Source organism: Protopterus annectens, chromosome 12.part0 (assembly GCF_019279795.1).
Source record: "Protopterus annectens isolate FY-2018-M chromosome 12.part0, PAN1.0, whole genome shotgun sequence".
Lineage (NCBI taxonomy): Eukaryota > Metazoa > Chordata > Ceratodontiformes > Protopteridae > Protopterus > Protopterus annectens.
This window is the reverse complement of record NC_056746.1, coordinates 188,542,747-188,569,128: the sequence shown is the minus strand read 5'-3', so window position 1 is coordinate 188,569,128 and position 26,382 is coordinate 188,542,747. Positions and strand designations below refer to the sequence as shown.

Here is a 26,382-nt window from a genome sequence, read left to right as displayed (position 1 = left end):
AGCTATTGATCAGTGTGTAGTCATCATAGAAGTCTTAACTAAATTGGTCCTGTTAGCTTTCCTTGTACCCTCCTTAGGATTCATTCATTCTGTAATTTTAGATATTCTTGGGTTTGTGATGGTCCACTGCTGTTTTTTGTAACATGACATGCTGTATTGGCACCTGCATAAATGCAGAACTGGATATTTTTTTACCTTTTGTCCAGTACAACTTTTTATCTTTCACAATGGCTATGTGTATAAGGTCATGAATGTGTAACAGTTGCTGTTTTGATTGTGTCCATTTTTATCTTCTGTACAGAACCGCAATCCATCTGTTGCAGTATATTACACGAACAGAGCCCTTTGTCACCTGAAAATGCAGCAGATTGATAAGGCGCTGGCAGATTGTAAACTTGCCCTTGAATTAGATTCTCAGTCTGTGAAAGCACATTTCTTCTTGGGCCAGTGCCAGCTGGAAATGGAGAATTATGACGAAGCCATAGCCAACCTGCAGAGAGGTAAGTGATAATTCCAAGTTTTTTCCTTGCTAGAAAACAATGATAAGCCTATTGTGCAGTTGCATAAGGTGGAGGTTCTGCTTGGTAAGTGTTGATCCTAAAATGTAGTTACCATCTATGTATGAAAGTTGTAGCTGCCTAACACTTCAGAACACTTCACCATCCTGATTATTTTGTACTGCTTCATGTTTTGATATTGAGTATGTATTTGTGCACTCATAAGTTTTGCTGTGCCACACTTTTTTTTAGAATTCATTATATGTGCTGTAATGGTGGTGGTTTTGTATTGGCACCCAACTGTCTAGTGTAGGAAAAAGTAAAATAACCACAAAGTTAAAGGTTGGATCACCGTTGCAGTAGCCTAAGCTGTATAGGACGTATGTCAAGGTTTGTATGACTGACCAGTTTCCAAAGCTTTAGTACACCTTCAATATGCCTTAACTTGTGCATAGCTTAAGGAGCGTTGAATAAAGATGGTATTTATGGCTGCAGCCTCTCTTTCTTGCTGCAGAAATGCAACTAACTCGCGCTCTGTGCTGTGGCTTCAAGGGTTTCACCAGTTTGCTACCCTTTCCCAGTGTCTGTCTAGATAAGTACCTCCTTCCATTCTTACCATTTTTCATGAGAAAAAGTATCTGTCCTGTAAAAAATTGTTGCTGCGGTTTAGGGCTAGTGTTTTCATGGTTTCTACTAAAAAATATTTACCTCAGACTTTGCCTTTATAGTCAGCAGGGAAGAGTGTGATAGTAATAAGGCTCCACTACTTGCATATCAGTCACTTTTTTTCGTGTAGGGTGATGGACCCAAGTCCCAGCTCCTCAGATTTTCCCCTCCCCAATTTGCAAGAAGGTAGAAGTTGTATGGGAAGCTTTTTTTCTTTCCTCTCTTCCTGAAGAAATTCATGATTCTGAATCTGAACCGTAAGATGCAGGGAAGGATTGTTTTTGTTCATATTTCTGATTCCGATTCAGGGTGTAGCTCAGTTTCTGATTCTCCCTTTGGGGGTTTCTCTTTCTTTGAGACTGTTAGAATGTGCCAGTGTTTTCAGTGAGAGAAGAGAATACTGAGGTTTCTCAGTCCCTCAAGAAATATTATGAGCTCTTATAGAAGGAATTTCCAGAAACTTCACTCGTACCTCCTTTTGTCATCTTTGGAGGATATGTTTGTTATTGCTTGCAGTTTTCCTGATAGTTCTCCAGCTGCCACTGAAAAGGCAGATAGGATGTATAAAATTCCTAAGTCTTTCAAGTTTTTATACACTCTTCCCAAATCTGACCCGACAGCTATAGCTTTAGATGTCCTTCCGTATCACTGTTTGAGTCTTTACTAAAAGGATCCTCTGCCAATGGTAGCCCAACATCCAGCCTGTATACCAAAGCCTTAGGATTTTAAAGATGTTGTACATCACATGTATGATCCCCACTCACGGCATAAGGCATAAAGGTGACAGAAAGATGTACATACCTCAGAACTTCTTTGCTGCAAGTCTGAATGCCATCTTTGATTGCCTGTCTGAATGCTCCTTCATTGTGCTGGTTACAAAGCTGTTTTCAGACAAGTGCCCCATTGGGGTTTTCTTCTTATCTTATTTTTCTTTTGGTTTGCAAGTTTACATGTTGCCTAGAAAAGGAAAATGTCAGTCTGGGAGACAGATTCCCTATAAGGACCATCACGAGCAGTGTTTTTTTTTTTTTTTGCTTGGGTGCTTCTCACATCTTTCTTGATTTGTCAAGCACTTGTCACCAAGACCCTTTGTAATAATCTCTCCTCCTTGTCTTTCTACCTGGAGAACCAACGTCTTAAGTTGTTGGTATAGGGTGCAATGGCAAAATCGTCCCATCCCAAGGGTCAGCCATCTGCCAAGAAGACCAAAAATGTTTGGTTGGATTCGGCTGTTGTACCGGCTTCCTGGACATCTGTCTTGAGGCTGGCAAAAGCCTCGAGGATTGTCCAGTTGTTCCATCTGATTCCTCTGCCACGACCGCTTCAAAGGCCGGCATGGAATCCAGCTTCTCACATGTCCTCAGAAGCTCTGCATATGTCCTTTGTGGATGTTAAAGGGGAACGTCGGCTGATCAAATCTGAGGGACTGAGGAGCATTCTGCAGATTCTTGTTCAGGAGGAGACTCCTACTGTTCTGAATGTTGGCAAGGGTTTAGCATGGGAGTCCCACTAAAGAAGCAGAAAACTAAAACTAAACACAGTTCCCCTGCTTCCAAAGATCCTCAACGTGAATGGCAGTATTTTACACAGTGATTGTTTAATGCACTCATGGCTTTAAAACCTCCCCAGGAAGTTTCTGTTCCTGCCCCCCCCCCCCCCCCAGTCATGTACTCCACTTGAGGCCTAGGGAGCAGGACTCTTCTGATGTGGACTTGGACTCAGGGGAAGAGTCCTTGATGTACTCCTCTTAGATTCCATCTGTACTGAGCTATGGCTCTGAGGAGGAGAATTCCATTGGCCCATATTTTCCCTTTGAGGAACTCTCTTGGGGATGCTATTGTATGATGGAATTCTTTAAATGGGACTATTCTCAGGTTTCTGACATCCAGAAGAGGTATTATGGACTCCTCCAGATCGAGTCCCTTAAGCCCTTTGCTGTCCCTCTGGTTCTAGCTGCCCTGTTAGACACTTTTTCAGCAGCTTCTCAGGCTCATGATTTCCGACCTACAACCCCTAAAAAGCCTGACAAGTCTTATATGATGCCCTATGAATGTACATCTATCTACATATGTCCCTCTGCTGACCCCTCTGTCTGTTTTGACCAACCTTCCAAGCTCTTGTCTTGTACTAAATTGCTTCCTTCTGACAAAGACAGTAGAGCCATGGAACAGCTGGTCAAAAAGGTGTATACTGCTGCTACCGTGGCCTTTTGGGCTATTAACTATCAGACCCATATGACCAGGTATTTCTTAGCGGTTCTTTCTCAGGCCTATAGGGTTGTAGCTAACCTTCCTGAGTCTGAGGGGAAAGTTTTGGCCCTCTCTTTGTTGTGCTCCTCTTCCCAAGTGGCTTACAATTCTATTAAATGTAGTTATGATAAGATGAGGGCCGTGGTGGTGCAGCGGTTAGCGTTGTCGCCTCACAGCAAGAGGTTCTCCCATTCGATTCTTGGCTGGAGCGCCTTCTGTGTGGAGTCTGTATGTCCTCCCTGTGGTCAAATGACATCTAAAGACATGCAGGCAGGTGCGTGCATGAATGGGTGTTCCTTCTTTGAAGGTTGGGTGTCATGCTGGCAACTTGGCACTGTAAAACTCAACTGCCAATCATTAGCGGACCGGAGTTCTGCTGTGGCAACCCCTGAAGCTGAAAGACATACATGATAAGATGATGCTTTTTCTAGAGCTGTTGTTGCCTTTGGTTCTGTGTTGAGGTGTTACTCTTGGCTTCACTTCCAGCCTTTGCCTAATCATATTAAGGCTAAATTGATGGATGTTCCCTTGATAATACATATTTCTTTGGTTCTGCAGCTGCTGAGGTTTTTAAGTCCCTGTAAGAAAAGGGCAAGGTCTTGCATAAATTGCAGCATATTTCCCTTATTCCTAAATTTCAGAGGAATTATTCTCCAAAGCCCGCCTTTGTGTGTAGACAGTCTTGCCCTCCTCCCGAAGGTAAAAAGCATTTAGACTTAGCAGGAGGACCCCGTCTAGTTCAAACTCTTATTACTCAGAAGCTTCTTGTTCCATAGAAGCCAGGTTCTGTGTGACTATCTTCTTCCCTCCATCATAAGTCCAGTTCCTTTATCTCTTTCGGTCTCTTCCACTAGTTAAGGAAGTCCAGTTCCTTTATCTCTTTCGGTCTCTTCCACTAGTTAAGGATGACTCTGGGGATGTCCTTCAAGGATGCATCTGCAGTCCTAACAAATGGGGTTGTCCTGCCTCAGGCAGCCCTTCGGTCAGCCGGATTCCAAAGTCTGGATCTGGCCTCGGCTGATGTCGCACTTCACCCGACGTCACTGCTACTGTCGATTGGGTATAAAGGCATCAGCCGACGCCGTTTTCCTCAGTCTTTCTTGCCGCGCGGTGCCCAAAGCAGAAGCTGTTCGCAAGTGCCGGTCGGTCAGATCCAGAGATTTCTACTACCGAAGACTTCTAAAAAGCTAAGTACCCCGTTGGGGACTCTTTCTTGCCTCAGCCGATGTCAGAAAAAGTAAATAATTGTTTAACTTGTGGGAAACAAATACCTCATAAGGATTTCCACTCTTACTGCCTTCCTTGCTTAGGCCCAGACCACGACGTAGCAGCTTGTCTAGCCTGTGCTTCCTTCAACCGACGGACACTTAGACATCGGTCGGAGTTTGCGGAGGAGTTTTTTGGTCCCGCTTTTGCTTACAAAATGCCGTCGGAGACTCCGACTTCACAATTAACTAAAAAGCGTAAGGAAAAGGTCCGACACTCGCGGTCCGCGGTTTCGGCCGAAACCACGGTTAAGCCAACCGCGAGTGTCTCTGTTTCGGCTGAAACATAGTCCTCTGTTCTTCCTTCGGCCGAAAGCATTCCTCCTGCAGCCGAGGCCTCGCACAGCATGGCTGAATCTGCTACTGAATTTTCTCCTGCTGTAGCAGGCACCCAGGATTTATCAGATACTATTCCTTTAGACATATCTACTCCTGCACGTGGAGCTGCTAGGCCCCCTGCATCCATGTCTATCAAGGCTTTCTCTAGGGCTAAAGCAGCTAAATCTTCTAAGGCCTTGCCTTCTAAAACCCCCTCACACAGGCCTTGCTCTAGTTCCCAAATGCTTAGCCTGGCAGAGGATCTCATTTCTTTGATCAGGGGATCCCAACCTCACCCTGACAGGGCCTCTCATCCCCCTCCAGAGAAGAGGCCTAGAGCAGAGCCCCCTGAACCAGTTTCTACGGATTATTCTTCTGATGATTCAGAAAACTCAAATCCTCCAGAAGGCCCTTACTCTCCATATGAGGATTCTGACGCAGAAGACTCCATTCCTTCTGCCTCTCCTCCTGAGGAATTTTCTTTTGGGGAAACCTTGCATGCTATGAGGGAACAATTTCAATGGCAGGGCCAGGATTTTTCAGATTCTAGGAAACGGCTCAGGACCTTTTTGCATTTGCCACAGCATAGACCTTTAGCCATTCCTCCAGTACTAACAGTTGTGGATGATGCTTGTACTGCCCCTGACTCTCTACCTCCGGCCCCTGCTAAGCCCGACAGATACTACAGGGTCCCGGACACACATTATCACCTGTATAAGGCTCCTATTGCAGATCCTGAAACTATTTCTCAAGGCCCCAAAGCTGTAGCAACTGCCAAAAACCCCCTCCCCTCTGAAAGAGAATCTAGAGCATTAGAGAGATAGGGTAAAAAAGTTTATACTTCTGCTACTCTTTCGGCTAGGGCTTTAAACTGTCAATTCCACATGATTCAGTATCAGGAATTTTTGTTAGATCAGTTAAATAAAAAACTATCCTCTCCTGTACCTATAGACCGTAAGTCCCTTCAGGATTTGGTACATAACACTCAGCAGGTCAGTAATTATTCCTTAAAATGTGGCTATGATGCACTGGAGGCTTCCTTTAGATCAGCTATGACTGGTACAGTGATCAGAAGGCATGCATGGTTAAAAGAGCAACCCTTACCAGACCATGTAAAGTCAAAGCTCCTAGATGCTCCCATGGAGAAACTCAGTTTGTTTGGCTCCCCTGCACAGCAAGTGTTAAAGAAGGTGGAGGAAAAAGCAAAATCTGTCCAAACAGTCAAGGACTTCTTACAGGTCCAGCCTCCTAGGTTTAGTAGAAATTGGCCTTCGAAGAATTGGTCCTTTCCAGACACCAGAGCACAGAGAGGCAGAAATAGGCGCTCAAGAGGCAGAGGTCAATCCAGAGGTGCCTACAGGGGACGCCAGTGGCAGCCTAACAACCAGAGAAGTACTGCCGCAGATCCAGCTACTACCACTTCCACAGGACAGACACAGTGACTTGGCTCTGATACCGCCTACCAGGGAACAACTGGAAGCACCCTTAGGCGGAAAGCTAGCCTTATTCTCAGTAAACTGGCATTACATTACAGGAGACAAATGGATTTTACAGACAATAGACAAAGGTTACAGGTTTCACTTCCATACTCTACCAAGGAAGAGAGGAATGCCAAACCTACCACCAAACCAAAAGACAAACGCTCTAGGACAAATCAACCACTTACTAAGGATGAGAGCTATAGAAAAGGTACCGGCTATGGAACAAGGACAAGGATTTTATTCCAGACTTTTCCTGGTGCCAAGAAAGGAAAACCAATGGAGGCCTATTCTCGACCTGTCCGCTCTCAACACATATCTCATTGTTCCAAAATTCAAAATGCTGACCCTACAGCACCTTCTTCCCATGCTGGGCAAGGAGGCTTGGCTGGTGACTCTAGATCTCAAGGAGGCATACCTGCACGTCCCTATTCGACCAGATTGCAGAAGATACCTCAGATTTCTTGCAGGATCAGAGCATTATCAATTCTCAGCATTGCCCTTTGGCTTATCTACTGCGCCCAGAGTATTCACGAAATGCCTGGCATCAGTAATTGCTCATTGCAGGCTTCAGGGAATTCAAATTTATCCATACCTGGACGACTGCCTGCTACAAGCGGACAACAAGATCAAATTAACAAAAGATTTGGAAAAAGTTATTCACCTACTGCAGGCCTTGGGATACACAGTCAACATAAAAAAGTCAAGGCTGGTACCATCCCAAAGGATTACATTCTTGGGTGCAGAACTGGACACATCAAATCAAATGGCATTTCTCACAGCAGAAAAGCAAAAGCAACTACCACTCTATTTCAAGGCATTAACAACGCAGAACCAGCTTACAGCAAGGAAAATCCTGCAAGCCCTGGGTTACATGGCATCCTGCATAATATTGATCCCACATGCCAGACTGCATATGAGGAAGTTGCAATGGTACCTAAGGAATTTATGGTCTCAGCACAAGCACAGCCTAGAAACCCAAATTCCAATAATTCCATGCCTGAAGCAAGAATTCCTGTGGTGGGCTCAGGCCTGTCAGTTGAACAAAGGACTGCCTTTCCACAGCCCTCACCCAAGCCAGACTATCACCACAGACGCCTCAGACCTCGGTTGGGGGGCACACATGGCAGACAAGTGTATACAAGGCCTATGGACACAGGATCAACTGAACCTACACATAAATCAAAAAGAGATGCTGGCAGTGAAACAGGCAATTCAGACATTCAGACTGTTTCTTCAACAGGGTCATTTGCTGATAAGGACGGACAACACCACAGTTATGTGGTATATCAACAAGCAGGGAGGCACACATTCATATCCTCTATGCCGGATGGCAATGGACCTGTGGAATGTGGCCCTGAACCTCAACATTCAGCTCCAGGCCTTATTTGTGCCAGGAAAAGAAAATATATTAGCAGACACATTAAGCAGAACTACCACGGATGCCCACGAATGGATGCTGCATCCGGACATCTTCAAAACCATTACAGAGAAATGGGGACTACCAGAAATAGACCTGTTCGCATCCCCCACACAACCACCAATTGAGAAAATTCTGCACAAGGACATACCACCCACTTGCTTGGAAGGTGGACTCCCTATCCTTCAGTTGGGAAAACCTAGAAGCATATGCATTCCCACCTCTACCTTTGATGCACAAAGTGCTACTGAAGATCAAAGAAGAGCACCCAAGGATCATACTGATAGCTCCAGACTGGCCGAGGCAGCATTGGTACCCGCTTCTGAGAAGTATGTCTCGGGACACACGCATGGCCTCTACCTCTAGTTCCTCTGCTGCTAACACAGAACAACTTCAAGATCCTGCATCCAAACTTGAAAACACTGCAGCTAGCTGCTTGGAATCTTACATGAGACAAAATAACCCAGAACTATCTCAGAGGGTTACAGACATTATCCTGGAGGCTCGCAGACCCTCCACAAGGAAGACTTATTCAGCAAAATGGAAAAGATACCTCATTTGGAGTGCAGCAAAAGGAGAAAATGTATCATTGGCAAACATAGCTAACATCCTGGAATATTTAGCAGAACTTTTCCACAATGGCCTGTCTTACTCCTCCATCAAGATTCATGCATCAGCAATTTCAGCAGAATACAACATGGATCCTCCAGTCTTCTCTCATCCTCTACTCAGGCAGTTTCTGAGAGGAATTAAAAATGTAAAGCCTCCAAGGAAGCCACCTCTGCCTACATGGGACCTGAACTTTGTGCTGGAAAAGTTGACACTTCCCCCCTTTTGAACCAGCAGCAACAGCAGAATTACAGTTCTTATCTTGGAAAACTGCTTTCCTGCTTGCAATCACTTCAGCAAGAAGGGTTTCTGAATTACAGGCATTAATGGCAGTACAGCCCTTCCTTATCTTCCATCAGGATAGTGTCTCCTTGAGAACTAACCCTACTTTTATGCCAAAGGTGGTCTCCAGGGTATCATTGAACCAAGCTATCCACCTACCAACATTCTTCCCCAACCCACAGAACAGGGGGGAAAGACTACTGCACACCTTGGATGTACACAGACAATTGCGCTACTACCTGGACAGAACCAAGAGCAATAGAAAAACTGACCAGCTTCTGGTAGCATATGCAGCAGGAATGGAAGGAAAAGCAATTTCAAAACAGACAGTCTCAAAATGGATAGGAAATTGCATTAGATTTTGTTACTCCTTTCATGGGAAGACAACTCCAGAAAACATCAGACCTCACTCCACAAGGGCTACAGCCACTACTACAGCTTTCTTATGAGGAGTGGCTACCAAAGACATTTTAGAGGCTGCTACTTGGAGCTCCGTGCATACATTTGCCAAGCATTATAATCTGCCTTTATACTCCAGATCCCAAGCAGGTTTTGCCACTGCTGTTTTGCAAGGGATCTTAACTACACCATAATCTTCTTAGTGCCTCCTCCCCCAGTTTGGCTATGGTATTCTACCCATTTGTTAGGACTGCAGATGCATCCTTGAAGGACATAGTACAGTTTTGTACCTACCATAAATGTAGATGTCCGAGAGGAATGCATCTGCAGTCAGGATTACCCGCCCTCCTTCCCCTCTGTGGTACTCCTAGGGTATTTGCCCATCTTGTAGCTAGCTGGGGGAATCTATTATGGTGTATTTGTTTGTATATATGTACATACATGTTTATTTGTTGTTTGCTCTCTACTATTTGGAATCATTTGCATTTATCCAAATTTAGCCTTCCTAGAGGGCACCTGGCATCTGGGGCAAGAAACACTGAGGAAAATGGCATTGGCTGATGCCTTTATACCCAATCGACAGTAGCAGTGACGTCGGGTGAAGTGCGACATCAGCCGAGGCCAGACCCAGACTTTGGAATCCGGCCGACCGAAGGGCTGCCTGAGGCAGGACAACCCCATTTGTTAGGACTGCAGATGCATTCCTCTCGGACATCTACATTTATGGTAGGTACAAAACTGTACTTTCTTTGGGTTCTGTCCATCATCTATCAGGGATACTGCATGGTGTGGAAATCTCTTCCTCCTTTTCTTGGGCATTCCCTGACCTTCTCGGGAACAGCTGGTTTTCTTTCTGTATTCTTTTTGGATGTACTTCAGAGCCTTTTGTCTCAAGGCACCATCCAAGCAGATTCTGCTCTCGGAAGGGGAAAGGGTTTTATTCCAGAATGTTTTTGGTTCCCCGGAAAGAAGGCACTTGGAGGCCCATTCTGGACCTTTCTCAGCTCAATACCTTTTTGAAGAGCCCTTCCTTTCAGATGAAGTCTCTCTTCAGACTCTGTTTCCTCCTCTTCTTCCTCAGGCTTTCCTGGTCTGTCTGGATCTCAAGGAAGCTTATCTTCACATCCCTATTCATCCCCATTTCAGTAAATATTTCCATTTCTATGTTTCTTCCTTGCATTTTTGCCTTTTGGGCTTTCTGCTGCCATAAATGTTTTCACCAAATGCTTAAGATGCTGTGATTGCTTTTTGCAGGATAAGGGGGATACAAATCTTTCTCTACCTGGGGATACAAAACTTCCTCTACCTGGATGACCTGCTTATTCAGGCTTCCTCCCCAGAGACCTTACTTCAGCACCTTCACTGTGCTGTTTGCCTCTTGTAAAAGCCTAGGGTTTATGATAAATTTCCAAAAAATCCTTCCTGACTCCTCCTAAGGATCAGGTTTTTCTCAGTAGCAGGCTCCAGATCATTTCTATGCTAGCTTCCTGCCACCACCCAAGGCTCTTTCTCTAATTGCCTTTTTTAGTCCTTTCTTCTTCAGGTCTCAGTTACAACCAGAAAATGTCTAATTGCTATGGGATTCATGACTTCCACAATTTACATATGCTTTCTCTAACCAGCCTCCATATGAGGAAGCTACACTGGTTCCTAAAGTCAGTATGGATCCAGGACTACTGTCATCCTTTTGACTTTCTGTTCCCTCTTCCTCCACGCCTTAAACTAGAGATTCTTTGGTGGATTCATCAGCTGTCTCTCAAACCAGCGCTTCCTTTTCAGCCCCCAGTCTACTCTCAGGAACCTTTTTTTGGATGCTTCAGAGGTGGGATAGGGTGCCTCTTTTGGCCCTCTAAAGGTTCAGGGTCTTTGGCCCATTCATCAGAGGGCACACCATGTCAACATCAAGGAGATGAGAGCTCTCCTTCTTGCTGTTCAGGTCTTTCATACCCTCTTACTTCCAGGACCTCTCAAACTCTTTACAGACAACACCACAATGATGTGGTACATCAGCAAGAAAAGGGGGGACATAGTCCTACTTTTTGTGCAGGCTAGCTCTTCAATTTGGGATCTGGCTGTCCAGTATCAGGTGACATTTCAGGCTGTTTATATTCCTTTAGAAGAAAACATTTTGGCAAACTCTCTGAGCAGGTCCATAACACAGACTCATATGAGCGGATGCTTCACAGATATGTGTTTTTGGACATTCTTTTTCACTATTCTCTGAACAGACAATTCCTCTTTTTTGCATCAGAGCCCCGAGCCCTCTGGTATGAATGGTGGATGCCCTGTTTTTTTCTTGGAAGGGAATGTTTCTCTACGTTTTCCCATACTGAGGGTCCTGCTGAAGGTAGAGCAAGACTCCCCCAAAATCTTGCTGCTGACTCCGTTTTGACTCGGACAGCATTGGTTCCTTCTTCTGCACCTAGTCAAGGGCAATCACCACAAGTTACCTCACAGACTGTTCTTTTAGCCCTTAATTCATCTAAGAGAGTGTCTGAGCTTCAGTCCCTTATGACTGTTGCTCCTTTTTTAATTTTTCATAGGGACAGGTTGTCTCTTCGTACTAATCCTTCTTTTATGCCCAAGGTCTTTAATGAATTGTGTCTTAATCTATTTATTTGCCGATATTTTTTTCCTTCTCTGCAATCTGCTAGTGAGAAGGTTCTTCACACCTTGAATTTGCATAGGCAACTCCGGTATTATTTAGATAAGACTAAAGCCATTGCAAATTTGGGCAGCTTTTTATTTCTTTTCATCTCTGATCTCTAGGTTTGGCTGTTTCTAAGCAAGCCATTTCTTCATTAATCTCTAAGGCCATTTCCACTGCGTCTGTAAAGGCTCATTCTACCAGAGCTGTGGCTTCCTCTAGTGCTTTCTTCAAAGGATTGGATACCAGTTCTATCCTTGGAGCTGCTGCTTGGACTTCTGTCCATACCTTTATTAAGCATTACACATTGGATGTTTCCAGAGTAAGAGCTGGCTTTGCCAGAGCTATCCTGCATGGGTTTCTTGAGGGCCCTGCTTGGGACTTCCTCCTCCCAAGTTTCCTCTTGAGCTTTTACACTCTTCCTTTACTGAAGAATTCTGCAACAGTGAAGGACATAGTACAGTTGTGTAAAATCTTACCATGACAGTAGAGGTCTTTCTCTTCACTGCTGCAGTATTCGCTCCCTCCCTCTCCTCCTCCTCCTTTTTTCTTTCTGGATGCGCATGTTGTTCCTCCTGTCCTTGAATTGTTGTTCCTCCTAGGGCTATTCAGTTCTGAGGTATGTACGTCCATATGTCACCTTTATGCCCAGTGGCATGAGTTGGGAGCATATGTGAGACTGTGACATCCTTAACATCCTAAGGCTTTGTTATACTGGCTGGATGTTGAGGTACCCTAGGCAGAGGAATCCCTTTACTAAAGAATACTCCAACAGTGAAGAGAAGGACATCTACTGTTATGGTAAGGTTTTACACAACTGTACTTCCTACTGTTGCTAAACATTTAGTTAATTCCAGTCCTACTGTTTCTGATGAGGATGAGAAGATTATTGATAAATATGGGGCAAAAGTGTATGCTTCTGCAGCTTTGATTTTCAGAATTTTGAATTGTCAGGCTTGTATGTTAAAATTGCTTTGACTAATTGTGAAAGTACGGGGAATGTTTTGTCTGCAGTTCCTTCTTAAGAAAAATGTGCTGCAAATAATTTAGTTAGTTCTAGTGTACAAGTCCGTACTCTTTTGTTTTACAGTGTATGTATGACTCTGTTGATACTTCTTCCAGGGTTTTGGTCACTGGCTGTGTTCTTAGAACTTCAAAAATTATGTTAAAATGGATTTTAAATTCACCTTTGGATAGAGATTAAGTTTTTGACCCCTCTGCAGCAGAGTGATCAGAACGTATGATGAAAGGGATAAGGTGATACAGGGAACCTCTAAGATTTTTCAGCCCTCCTTTTCCAAATTTGCTAAAGGATTCTCTAATCCAATTTTGTTAAAACAAAATAAATAGTCCTATCAAAATACAGGTAAACACACATTTAAGAATAAATGGAAAGAAGGTTACAAAAATAATTCAGAACCTCCCAAAACTAAGAACAGTCCAAGTCAGAATGACTATTTAAGGGATCCCCTGCCCAGCATTCCCATTTCCCTTTCAGAAAGCCCAAATCTCCAATTTTCTCTTTGGCACAAGGTTGTTTCAGACAAATGGTTTCTGAAGTTCATTCATCAAGGTTACAGATGGCAGTGGGAGGAAATTCTCCCTTTCCAGTGGGTTATCCCAAATCCACAAGACAAGACTCTTATTTCTACCTGTCCCTTCTTATATCCCAGGATGTGATAGAACTAGCCCCCCCCCCTCCCCTTCCCATGTGGGAAGGTTTTCATTCAAAGAGGCATTTAATGCCAAAAAAAGAAAATGCATGGAAACCAGTGTGTGATAGTGCCCAAATTCAAAATGTCACTTCACATACTCATTCAAGTTTCCTGGTAACACTAGATTTAAAAGTTGCTTATCACATTCCCATCCATCCAGTCTTCAAGTATTTCTTAAGGTTTTGTGTGTCTGGATTATATTCAGTTCCCTGCCTTCTACATTGTGAACACATTTGGTGCAGTGGGTAGTCCAAAATGTCAAGCTCCAGTTGTAGATGCAGGATATCTACATTTTTCCATATTTAGTCAACTTGCTAGTCTTTGCAGTCTTTTTTATAGTGTCAGAAATTTGTCACTTGGATGAGAGAGCTCTTACATAAGCTGGGATTCCAAGAGAACATTCAGAAGTCTTTGACTCTTCACACAGGGTTGTGTTCCTTGGGTATCAGTTAGACACCACAGTTCAAATAGCCTTTCTTTCACAGGAAAAAATAAGATTTATATGTAGACCTGTTTCTAATGCTTTCCAGTCAGACTTGGGTCACTTTGAGAGGATATCATAAGATTTTGTGTCTCATGGCATTAGTTATTCTCCAGACATATCTGGCAGAATGCCACATGAGAAAGATACAATGGTATCTGAAGTATTGTTGGTCCCAGCACCAACAGCCATTGTTTTTTGAAATCCCAATGCTGGAGTTTGTCAGAAGAGAAATCACTTGACGGAGACTGCAAATACTCTTCCCCCCCTGCTCCAAAGCAGTCAGACACCACAGACTCCTTGGACTTTGCTTGGGGAGCAAGTTTCAGGAGGGGTAAAAGTGGAAGGTATATGGGACACCAAGGACATACACAAGCACATAAATGTAAAAGAGATGTTTGCTCTGATCAAAAAGTCAACTTTCTGCATCATCTTTGGTATCCAAATCCTCTTCAGTTTGTTACAGACAATACATCAGTTATGTGGTAAATCTACAAGCAAGGGCAACCAGGTTGTACCCCCTTTGCTGACTAGCCATGTTAGCTTGGGATGCAGCTTCACAGCACAGTCTCACTTTTTATAGGCATCCTCCATTTTATCAGAGAAAAACTGTGTGGCAGACAAGCTGAGAACAGATTCTCATGATTGGAAACTACATCACAGGGTCTTCCAAGATTTTATTATCTGGGGGGATTCCTTATGTAGCTCTATTGTCTCCTCTATGAACAATCAGCTGGCAAGCTTCTGCTCCAGAGCTCTGTGCAAGAAGGCCTGGAAGACAGATTTATTTAATATTTGTGTACTGGAAAGTCCGATTTAGAATGAAGTCAATTTTCAGCAGAGGCCTGGGGAGAAATGTTCCAGATGCATGTCTTTGTAACGGTAATGTATAATGTTACAGATGCCTTTTTTTCATTGGATGGGAATGTTCATGTATGCTTTTCCACTGTTATCAAAGGGTACTTCTGAAGATTCAGGAGGAGTCCCCCAAGATTGTGGTGGATCCCTTCTCACCCAGGCAACCATGGATGTTCTTTGTGTTTCACTGTTGCAGTCATTACATTTGGGTTATCTGCTTGCTGGTAGCCCTCAGTCGGCCTGATTAACAAAGTCTTGGGTCCTTCGTCAGTTGCTTTCCCTTCTTCCATGATGTCCGGTTGTCAGGGGTATAAAACGTGCAGCAGATGCCATTACATCAATCTTTCTTGCCGTGAGGTGCCCGAAGCAGAAGCAGTTCGCAAGTGCCGGGCAGCCGACTTCTGAAATTTTCATTTTCGAGTTTCAGAACCGAAGTCTTAAACTAAAGATAAGTACCCCATTGGGGAAACTTTTTCTTGCTCCTTACCGATGTCAGTAAAAGTTTAATAATTGCATTACTAGTGGAAAGCAAATACCTCATAAAGATTTTCATTCGTACTGCATTCCTTGCCTAGGCCCTGACCACGACGTACCTTGCTGTCGGTTTTGTGCTTTATTTAATCAGCGCACTCTCTGTCGTCTGTTTATTTTCGCCTCTAAATATTTCGATTCTCAGTTTAATTATCCAGAAATGTCATCTGTTCGCCATCTGACTACCGTGATTCTGAAAAAAACGCAAAGATAAAGACAGAGACAGGCTGCCAAGGTTCAAAACTGCCGATGACGCTTCTCCTAAGCCAGTCGCCAGTTCGCTGGTACTAAGTGAGGTGCTTTCGCAGCCCCTGATACCCACTACTTCTGATTCGCAAGCTACTACTAAGACCCATTCGGAGTCCGGTATGCCACAAGATGCTTCAACTATGGAACCCGCGGATGTCTCTACCTTGGATGGGTCAAGAGCCGCTGTGCAGGCACCGGCTTCTGAGGGTGTATTCAGGTCTACAGACTTGCATATTAAACCGACGCCTCCTTCTTTACTTAGGCCTAAATCTCGATCCATGCCTAAAAAACCGACGCCCAGGCCACATGCTCAGGCCTCTATGCCTAAAAAACAAATAAGGATGGCTGAAGATCTAATAACTCTAATCAGGGGTAGCCCCCCCCCCCTTCTAAGAGGCCTAGGGCTGAAGTTGATTATGAATCTTCTGATCAGGATTCTGTTTCTTATTCTTCTGATGATCTGGATTTGCCCTCATCTACTTGTGAAGATTCTGATGCAGAGGACTTCATTCCCTCTTCTTCCCCTCCTGAAGATTTTTCTTTTGGGGAAACTTCACATACTCTAAGGGAGCATTTCCACTGGAAAAGCCAGGATTTTTCTGATTCAAAAAAGAGGCTTAGGGATTTCCTTCTCCTACCTCAGCATAGGCCTTTAGCCATTCCTCCTGTACTAGACATTGTTGATGCTTTTTTGGATTCTAGTTTGGCCCCTGATACCCTGCCTCCTGCTCCCACAAAACCTGACCGATACTACAGGGTCCCCGAGTCCCACAAGTTCCTTTTTAAAAATCCTATTGCAGATCCAGAGACTATTTCACAGTGGCCCAAGGGCATTAAGGCTTATACTGCTAAAAGTCCTACCCCTTCTGATAGAGACTCCAGGGCGCTGGATAGATGGGGTAAGAAGGTTTACATTTCTGCAACCTTGGCCATTAGGGCTTTAAACTGCCAGTTTCATATGTTAAAGCATCATCAACATATTATTGGACTGCTTAAACAGAAAATGATGTTGATTTCTGATTGTGTGGAAAATAAAGAATTACAGGATTTAATGCATTCTGCTGAACAAGTTGGAAAATATACTTTGCAATGTGGTTTTGATTCATTAGAGGCCTCTTGCAGGGCTGCTGTTACTGGGTCTGCACTCGGAAGGCATGCTTGGCTTAACTAGCAATCTTTGCCTGATCATGTTAAAGCTAAATTGTTGGATGCTCCTTTAAATCAGGACCGTCTGTTTGGCAACAAGGCTGAGGAAGTTCTTAAAAAGATGGAAGATAAAGCTAAATCTATGCAAACTGTGAAAGAGTTTTTACAAGTTCAGCCTCCTAGATTTAGTAGGCACTGGCCCTCTAAGAATTGGTCCTTTCCAGCCCCTTCCAGGTCTTCTCAAGCCAAACGGAGACACAGCAAGAACCCCAGGTTTCAGTCCCAGGGGACACACAGAACTAAGGAGTGGGGGGAGGCCTCCACTTCCAAATCTGGGAATAATAAAACTTCCCCCTATGGTAACTGTCTTAATGACTTCCTTTTAAAATTTCCAAGCACTTATCAACTGACTGCCCCTTTGGGGGGAAAGAAAGGAAAGATTGCTCTTCATGCAAAGAATTGGGAACTCCTTACCCAGGACAAATGAATTTTAAATATAGTGTCCCAGGGATACAGATTTCACTTCCACACGTTGCCAACACCAAGCAGGTGGCTGGACCTACACCCAAATCAGTGGGCAGAGGCCCAAAAACAAGTATTTCCTCTCTTAAGCATGGGGGCTACTCAACTGGTACCAGAAGAGGAAAAGGGACAAGGTTTCTCCTCGAGACTTTCCCTGGTACCCAGAAAAGACAATTCATAGCATCCTATCCTGGACCTGTCTACTCTAAACACCTTCCAAAATTCAAGACGCTGACCCTTCACCAATTACGTCCTATGCTAGGCAAGATGCCTGGTTGGCAGCAATAGATTTAAAAGAAGCATACCTGCACATCCCAATCAGGGAATCTTACATAAGATACCTATGCTTCAAAGCAGGCTACACGCACTATCAGTTCTCTGCACTGCCCTTTGGCTTATCTACTGCGCCCAGGGTATTCACAAAGTGCCTAGCTCCAGTTATTGCATTTTGCAGGCAAATAAATATTCAGATATACCCATACCTGGATGATTGTCGAATTCAAGCAGAAAGCCAGGACGTACTTATCTGTCCTTTGTACAAAGGGTTCTAACTTGTCTGGGGTACACCATAAATGAAAAGAAATCACACCTGGTACCCTGTCAACAAATTATATTGGGAGCAAGCTTGAATACAACTTCCCAGATGGCTTACCTCACGCCAGAGAAACAAATTCATTTGACAACCTACTTCAAACAAGTGGCCACAAAAACCCTGCTATCTGCAAGACAAATACTGCAAGCCTTGGGGTTCATGGCCTCCTGCATTCTTCTAATTCCATATGCAAGATTGCATATGAGGAAACTATAGTGGTATCTAAAAAGCCTATGGTGTCAACATTCTCAAGACGTAGAAACAATGATTCCTATCATACCTTGCCTACGCCTAGAGTTCCTTTGGTGGGCAGAGGCCTGCTACCAAAACAAGGGACTACCTTTCACACCACCCCCTGCCGCCCAAACCCTAACAGACTCATCAGACTATGCATGGGGGGGCTCACCTGGCAGGGAAGTGCATTCAGGGCAAATGGAACCCAAGTCAAATGCACCTGCATATCAATGAAAAAGAAATGTTAGTTGTACAGAATGCTCTGACAGCCTTCAAGGACCACATTCTTCCAGGACAACTAATGGTAAAGACAGACAACACCACTGTGGTACATAAACAAGCAGGGGGGGTACCCTTTCCTACCCCCTCTGCAGATTAGCCATGGTGTTGTGGAACACAGCCCTGAGCTACCAGGTGCACCTACAAGCTCAATTCCTGCCAGGAAAATTAAATACACTGGCAGATGGACTAAGCAGAAACTTCATGGACCCACACAAGTGGAAACTGGAACCAAGGGTGTTCAACATGTTGACAAGCAAATGGGGGAGCCCAGATATAGACCTGTTTGCCTCTTCCCAGAACTACCAATTGGACAAATTTTGCACAAGGACTCCCCACAAACAAGCCTGGAAGGTGGATGCTCTGTCCTTCAGCTGGAAAATCCTATCAGTCTATGCCTTGCCCCCTCTGCCTCTGCTCTCCAAAGTACTACTAAAAATCAAACTGGACAAACCAAGGATGATTTTGATTGCTCCAGGCTAGCCGTGCCAACACTGGTACCCCCTTCCTACGCAGTGTATCACGGTTATCTCCATGGCACCTGCCTCAGACTCCTTCGATTCTGCACCCTCAGCTTCTAACACTGAACCTTGCAGCCTGGCTAATTACTTAATCTCTCCTTTACCATCCTTCAGCAAACCTGTGATATCATTTTAGAGGCAAGGAGGCCTAGTATTAGAAAATCTTGTGCTGAAAAATGGAAAAGATTCTGTGCCTGGAACCAGTCTCAAGGGATGAGCACAGCAGCGCCCAATTTACCTCAGATTTTACAATACTTTACTGAGATGCTTCACAAGGGCCTGTCTTTTTCCTCCATTAAAATCCATGCCTCAGCCATTTCAGCTCATTATAACACGGAACCTCCCCTCTTTTCTCTCATCCACTGCTCAAGCAGTTCCTCAGAAGGGCCAAAACTTTGAGACCATCCAGGAGAGCTCCAACCCCAGCCTGGGACCTTAACTTTGTCTTGGAGAAACTCACTCTACCTCCTTTCGAGCCAGCTGCTACTGCAGACTTAAAATTTATTTCTTGGAAAACAGCTTTCCTTTTAGCAGTCACTTCAGCTAGAAGGGTGTCTGAATTACAGGCCCTTATGGCAGTGGAGCCTTTCATCATCTTTCATGTGGACAGGGTGTCCCTCAGAACCAATCCATCCTTCATGCCTAAGGTGGTATCCAGTGTGGGTCTTAATCAGTCCATTCATTTGCCAACCTTCTTTCCCAATCTACAGAATAAAGGGGAACGGATACTGCATTCCTTAGATGTGCACAGACAACTTCTACTTGGACAGGGCTAAACCTCAAAGGAAATCTGAACAACTGTTAGTGGCATTTGCTGCAGGGGTAGAGGGGAAGGCTATTTCAAAGCAAACCATTTCTAAATGGATAAGCCATTATATTAATTTCTGCTATAAGCACCATGGAAAACCTATACCCCAGGGGATCAGACCTCACTCCACCAGGGGTGCATCTACCTCTACAGCCTTTCTCAGAGGCGTTCCTACCAGAGACATCCTAGAAGCTGCTACCTGGAGTTCTGTATATACTTTCACCAAGCATTACCATTTGCCAATTTTGTCTAAATCCAGAGCTGGCTTTGCCACTGCTATCTTGCAGGGCCTTATAGCTGCTCCTAATGCTATCTAAACTCCCCCTCCCAACCATAGCTTTGGGAATCTACCCAAATGTAATGACTGCAACAGTGAAATATGAAGAACATAGTACAGTTATGTACACTTACCATAAATGTAGATGTTCGAGTGTATTCACTGTTGCAGTCCTGGTTACCCTTCCTCCTTCCCCCCAACTTCTATGGGAAGTAATATAGGGCGTTTGAGAAATTTAATTGTTTGCCACATGAGGTGGTTTATGTTTTGGGTTGTGATTGTCCGAATCCATTGGTCAAACCACTAGAAAGATTAAAGTTCGCATTTTAGAACATCTGGGAGACGTAAGAAGGGGGAATTTGGATAGTCCTGTGGCTTCACATTTTGTCAAAGTTCATAATAGTAACACTGAAGGATTTATTTTCAGTGTTTTAGCCAGACCACATTTTGAGGCTGGCAATTTCAAGGTAGAACTTAACAAGTTAGAATACAAGTTGATTCTCAGTTATCATACTTTACATCCGAGGGGTATGAACTTAGAATGTTGGTTTATCATCATGAAATATTTTATGATACTTTATAATACTTTGTATAATGACACCTTTGCATGGTAATAATAATTTTGTACTATGACAACTTTGTACTCAGATATTTTTGTGTCATCATAAATTTGCATTTTGATAAAGTTTTGTATTTTGACATCATGTACTTAAAGTATTTAGCACCATGAAATGTTGCATTGTGACAATTGTTTATTTATTTATGAAAAGTTTGGTTTTGGAGTAACTGATGTGTGTTATATTTATAAATTTGAAGTATTCATTCACTCATTCATCTATGTTGCATATTATGTTCTTGGAAGCCAGGTAAGGCGATGTTTGTTTGTAAAATTTTTTACTAAGCATAAGCGGCAGATTTATGGTCACTTTCATGTGAATTTGGAACATTTATTTATTTTGCATCTGCCGTGGTGCTTTGTATTTTTAAATGACAGTCAAGGATGTATTGGGTTTGAAGTTCAAGAAACCTACAGTTTCAATTAAGGAACTAATAAAATGATTAATGAGTTAATGCGTTTGTATTTAAGGAGATGGGTTTGTTTGTTGCATTGTTCCATTGAAGGCGAATTGCCGAGGTACCAGGATATGTGAATTAAAGTGCCTAATTTTCCATCTCTGTGGCTGGTGTTCATTTCTGCTACTTGTTGGGGTTTTTTTTTTTATGCGTTTTTATTCTTTTGGTGTTTCATTATGACCTCTACAGCCTTTCTCCGAGGCATCTTTACCAGGGACATCCTAGAAGCTGCTACCTGGAGTTCTGTACATACTTTCACCAAGCAGTATCATCTGCCAATTTTCTCTAAATCCAGAACTGGCTTTACCACTGCAGTCTTGCAGGGCCTTATGCTATCTGAATTCCTCCTCCCAACCATAGCTTTGGGAATCTACCCAAATGTAATGACTGCAACATTGAAACACGAAGAACATTTGTGTACACTTACCATAAATGTAGATGTTCGAGTGTATTCACTGTTGCAGTCCTGGTTACCCTCCCTCCAGCCCCTAACTTCTTTTGACTATACCTCTACTTTCCTTTACTATACTTAAAAGCCTTTTTGGTGTATTTACTTTTTTTTGGAAGTATATCCTTGTACTTTTATATTTAATTGCTTCCCATTAGGGGGGCACCTGACATCTGGGGCAAGAAAAACTGATGTAGTGGCTTCGGCTGCATGTTTTATACCCCTGACGACCTGACGTCATGGAAGAAGGGACCGCAACTGACGCAGGACCCAAGACTTTGTTAATCAGGCCGACTGAGGACTGCCTGCAAGCAGATAACCCAAATGTAATGACTGCAACAGTGAATACACTCTCTAACATCTACATTTATGGTAAGTGTACACAACTGTACTCTCTCCCTTATTTTGGAATTGGTCAGGGGCAATAACCAAAAGCTTCATTACAGATTGGATATACTCATACAAGAACAGAGGTGTTGATACACTCAGACCCCGGTCAGCTTCAGCAAAGACCATTCAGCAAAGCTTGCACCCATTCAGGACTAGATGTTCATCATGCATACAGCTGCAGTCATAACAGATGGGTTCTCCTGCCGTCAGGCGGGTCCTCTGTCGGCCGAATTCTAGGTCCGGCGTCGGTTTTCGTCGCTTCTTCCCTGACGTCAGTGCGACAGGGGTATAAAAGAACCAGCCGACGCCATTTTCTTCAGTCTTTCTTGCCGCGCGGTGCCCGAAGCAGAAGCAGTTCGCAAGTGCCGGTCGGCCAGCTCCTGAAATTATGAAAATTTTGCAACCGAAGTCTTCTTGAAAGCCAAGTCACCCATTGGGGAAACTTTTCTTGCCTCAGACCGATGTCAGACAAAGTTAATAATTGTATTTCATGTGGGAAGCAAATACCGCATAAGGATTTCCATTCCCTCTGTATTCCTTGTTTAGGCCCAGACCACGACGTCTCAGTCTGTCGTTTTTGTGCTACATTCAACAAGCGCACCATTAAGCGTCGGGCGGAGTTCGCCCAGTATTATTTTGGCAAAACATTTAACTATATTATGTCGTCGGATACTCCGACTCCAGTTTTGTCTAAAAAGCACAAAGATAAGGACCGACACACGAGGTCCGCGGCCTCTACCGACACCATGCCAAAGCCGACTACATGTGGTCCGGTTCTCAGCAAGGCGCCTACGCAGCCCCTGACTACCGACGACACTTCATTGGCGGTGTCTCCTGTGCCCGAGGTCGCAGGCTCCTCGGCCCACACCCCGACTACAAATTCCGAAGCCACTCTTGGAGGTGAATCTCAAACTGTGGACAGGTCTACCTCCTCTCAAGGTGTCTTCAGACCTTCCTCTTCTTTTTCCATCAAGGCTTTCACTAAGTCTAAAGCAGCCATGCATTCTAAGAGGCAAGCTACACAGGGCCCATCTCCAGGCCCCATGCCTAAAAAACAGGTGCTGAAAATGGCTGAGGATTTAATTACTCTTATCAGGGGTTCTCAAACCCCCCCCCCCCCCAGACAAAAGGCCCAGAGTGGAGGAAGAATCCCCCTCCTCTGATCAGGGCTCCATTATATCAGAGCACTCTGAACAGGAACATTCTTACTCCCCTTTTGAAGACTCCGATGCAGAGGAGTCCATTCCATCTGTATTCCCCCCAGAGGATTACTCATTTGGGGAAACTTTGCATACCTTAAGGGAACACTTCCACTGGGAAGGCCAAGATTATTCAGATTCCAAGAAAAGGCTTAGGGAATTTCTCTTGCTACCTCAGCACAGGCCTCTGGCTATACCTCCTGCCTTGGACATACTAGATGATGTGTACTCTGAGGCCTGCCTTAACCCGGATTCTCTACCTCCAGCCCCAGTCAAGCCTGACAGGTACTACAGGGTCCCTGACTCACACCAATTTCTATACAAATGTCATGCTGCTGACCCAGAAACCATCTCACAGGGTCCCAAGGGAATTAAGGCCTCCACTGCTAAAAACCCATTACCTTCCGAGAGAGATTACAGATCCTTAGAAAGGTGGAGAAAAAAGGTATATACCTCGGCCACCTTAACCATGAGGGCATTAAACTGTCAGTTCCATATGCTAAAGTACCAACAGTTTTTGTTATCACAATTGAGAAGTAAAATGTCACAACCTGAGCAACCAGACTTGAAGGAGTTGCAGGATTTGATACACAGTGCGGAACAAGTGGGTAAACATACCTTACAATGTGGTTTTGATGCTCTAGAGGCCTCATGTAGAGCTGCTGTTACAGGATCAGTCATACGTAGATATGCCTGGCTCAAGGAACAAACCTTACCAGATCATGTCAAAGCTAAATTACTAGATGCCCCTCTACAAAAGGATGTATTATTTGATGCTAATGCTGAGGAGGTATTAAGGAAAATGGAGGAAAAGGCTAAATCAATGCAAACAGTGAAAGATTTTCTACAGGTACAACCCCCACGTTTCAGTAGAAATTGACCTTCCAAAAATTGGTCCTTTCCAGCCACGGACAGACCCCAAAGAGGTAAATACAGGCACCCGAGGGGCAGAGGGCAATCCCAAGGATCGTTTAGAGGCAGACAATGGCAAGCTCCTACACAAAGAGGTGGTGAGGATAACTCGCAACCATTCAGAAAGCAAGCCCAATGACTTTCCCCTTTGCATGCCAAGCAAGACTCAAATGGCAGCACCCTTAGGCGGAAAACTGGCATTATTTTCAAAAAATTGGCATATTGTCAGAAAAGACAAATGGATCCTGGACATTATAAACAGAGGCTACAGATTCCATTTTCACACCCTTCCAAAAATGAGAGGCATGCCAAACCTGCCACACAATCAAAGGGCAGAGGCACAAAGACAAATTTCAGATCTCTTAGACATGAAAGCTATTCAGGAGGTACCTACGCACGAACAAGGTCAAGGTTTTTATTCCATACTATTCCTGGTACCAAGGAAGGGAAAAGATTGGAGACCTATTTTGGACTTATCCATCCTAAACACATTTCTACTCGTACCAAAATTCAAGATGCTCACTCTACAGCAGCTTCTTCCCATGCTGGGCAAGGAGTCTTGGCTGGTAACATTGGACCTCAAGGAGGCATACCTGCATGTCCCAGTCAGACAAAATTGCAGAAGATGCCTCAGATTTCTTGCAGGTTCAACCCATTATCAATTCTCTGCATTGCCCTTTGGCTTGTCTACTGTGCCCAGAGTATTCATGAAATGCCTGGCATCAGTAATTGCCTACTGCAGACTAAAAGGGATACAAATATACCCCTATTTGGACGACTGCCTGATCCAAGCGGACAGCAAGCACATTCTTCTGAAACATCTGGCTTATGTAATAATGTTGAATTCTCTGGGATACACAGTCAACAAAAAGAAATCAAGGCTAATACCCTCTTGGAAAATAATTTTCCTGGGTGCCAACTTGGGCACAAACACCCAGATGGCCTACCTCACGCCAGAGAAGCAGGGGCAACTAACTCAATACTTCAGAACACTAGCAAATTGCACCAGGCTAACTGCAAGGAAAATCCTGCAGGCTCTGGGATTTATGGCATCTTGCATCTTACTAATCCCATGTGCAAAGCTGCATATGAGGAAACTTCAATGGTACCTGAAAAACCTATGGTCTCAACACAGCCACAGCTTGGAAACAATAATACCACTAATTCCATGTCTTCAAAAGGAATTTCTGTGGTGGGCTCAAGCATGCCAAACAAACACAGGTCTCCCATTCAACAAGCCTCAAGCAAATCAAGTCATCACAACAGACGCCTCTGACTACGCCTGGGGGGGGGCGCACATGACAGATCTGTGCATTCAGGGCAAATGGTCCCAAAAAGAAAAGCACCTTCACATCAATCAAAAGGAGATGCTAGCAGTAATAAATGCTATTATAGCTTTCAAAGACCTTCTGCAACCAGGTCAACTATTGATAAGAACGGACAACACCACAGTAATGTGGTACATAAACAAGCAGGGAGGAACCCATTCTTAGCCCTATGCAGACTGGCCATGTCACTTTGGAACATGGCCCTGGACTTACAAATCGAACTACAAGCACAGTACTTGCCAGGCAAGGAAGACACGCTGGCAGACAACCTAAGCAGAAATATGATGGATCCACACGAATGGAAGTTGCATCCTCAAGTTTTTGCAGAGATAATTCAAGCATGGGGAAGGCCAGACATAGATCTCTTTGCCTCCCACAAAAATCACCAGTTGACAAAATTCTGCTCAAGGATTTTTCATCCAAAGGCCTGGAGAGTGGACTGTCTCTCTTTCAGTTGGACATCAGTGACAGTTTATGCCTTCCCACCTCTTCCTCTGCTGCCCAAAGTTCTATTAAAAACCAGAGCAGACAGACCAAAGATGATTCTCATTGCTCCAGACTGGCCAAGACAACACTGGTACCCACTCCTGAGGAGCCCGACGCATTCCCCAACATGGACCCTGCATCTAATGCCTCTTCTCCTGACTCAGCACAGCTTCAAAACTCTTCACAGTCAGCTAAAAACACTCAATCTAGCCGCATGGAAGATTCCTTAGCATCACAACAGACCATACTCTCCAAGGAGGTGCAGGATGTCATTTTGGAGGCCAGAAGGCCGTCTACTAGAAAAGCTTACTCAGCAAAATGGAAACGGTTTTGTGTCTGGAATGAGAAAAAGGGCCAGGATCCTGGAAAACTGAACTTACCTCAAATATTACAGTATCTAGCTGAGCTGCTAAGCAGTGGACTTTCATTCTCCTCCATCAAAATCCATGCCTCAGCCATTTCTGCAGATACAACACTGATCCACCCTTATTCTCTCACCCCC

At 44.1% G+C, this 26,382-nt stretch overlaps 1 protein-coding gene across 1 annotated transcript in view; it reads left to right on the top strand.

The window, feature by feature from the left end:
• STUB1 (STIP1 homology and U-box containing protein 1) overlaps positions 1-26,382 on the top strand; it is a 399,100-nt gene that overhangs the window by 63,789 nt on the left and 308,929 nt on the right. Inside the window, exons 2-3 of the mRNA XM_044088907.1 lie at positions 302-500; positions 11,953-12,152. Of these exons, the coding sequence (XP_043944842.1) occupies positions 302-500; positions 11,953-12,152 (399 nt within the window). The remainder of the gene's footprint in view (positions 1-301; positions 501-11,952; positions 12,153-26,382) is intronic.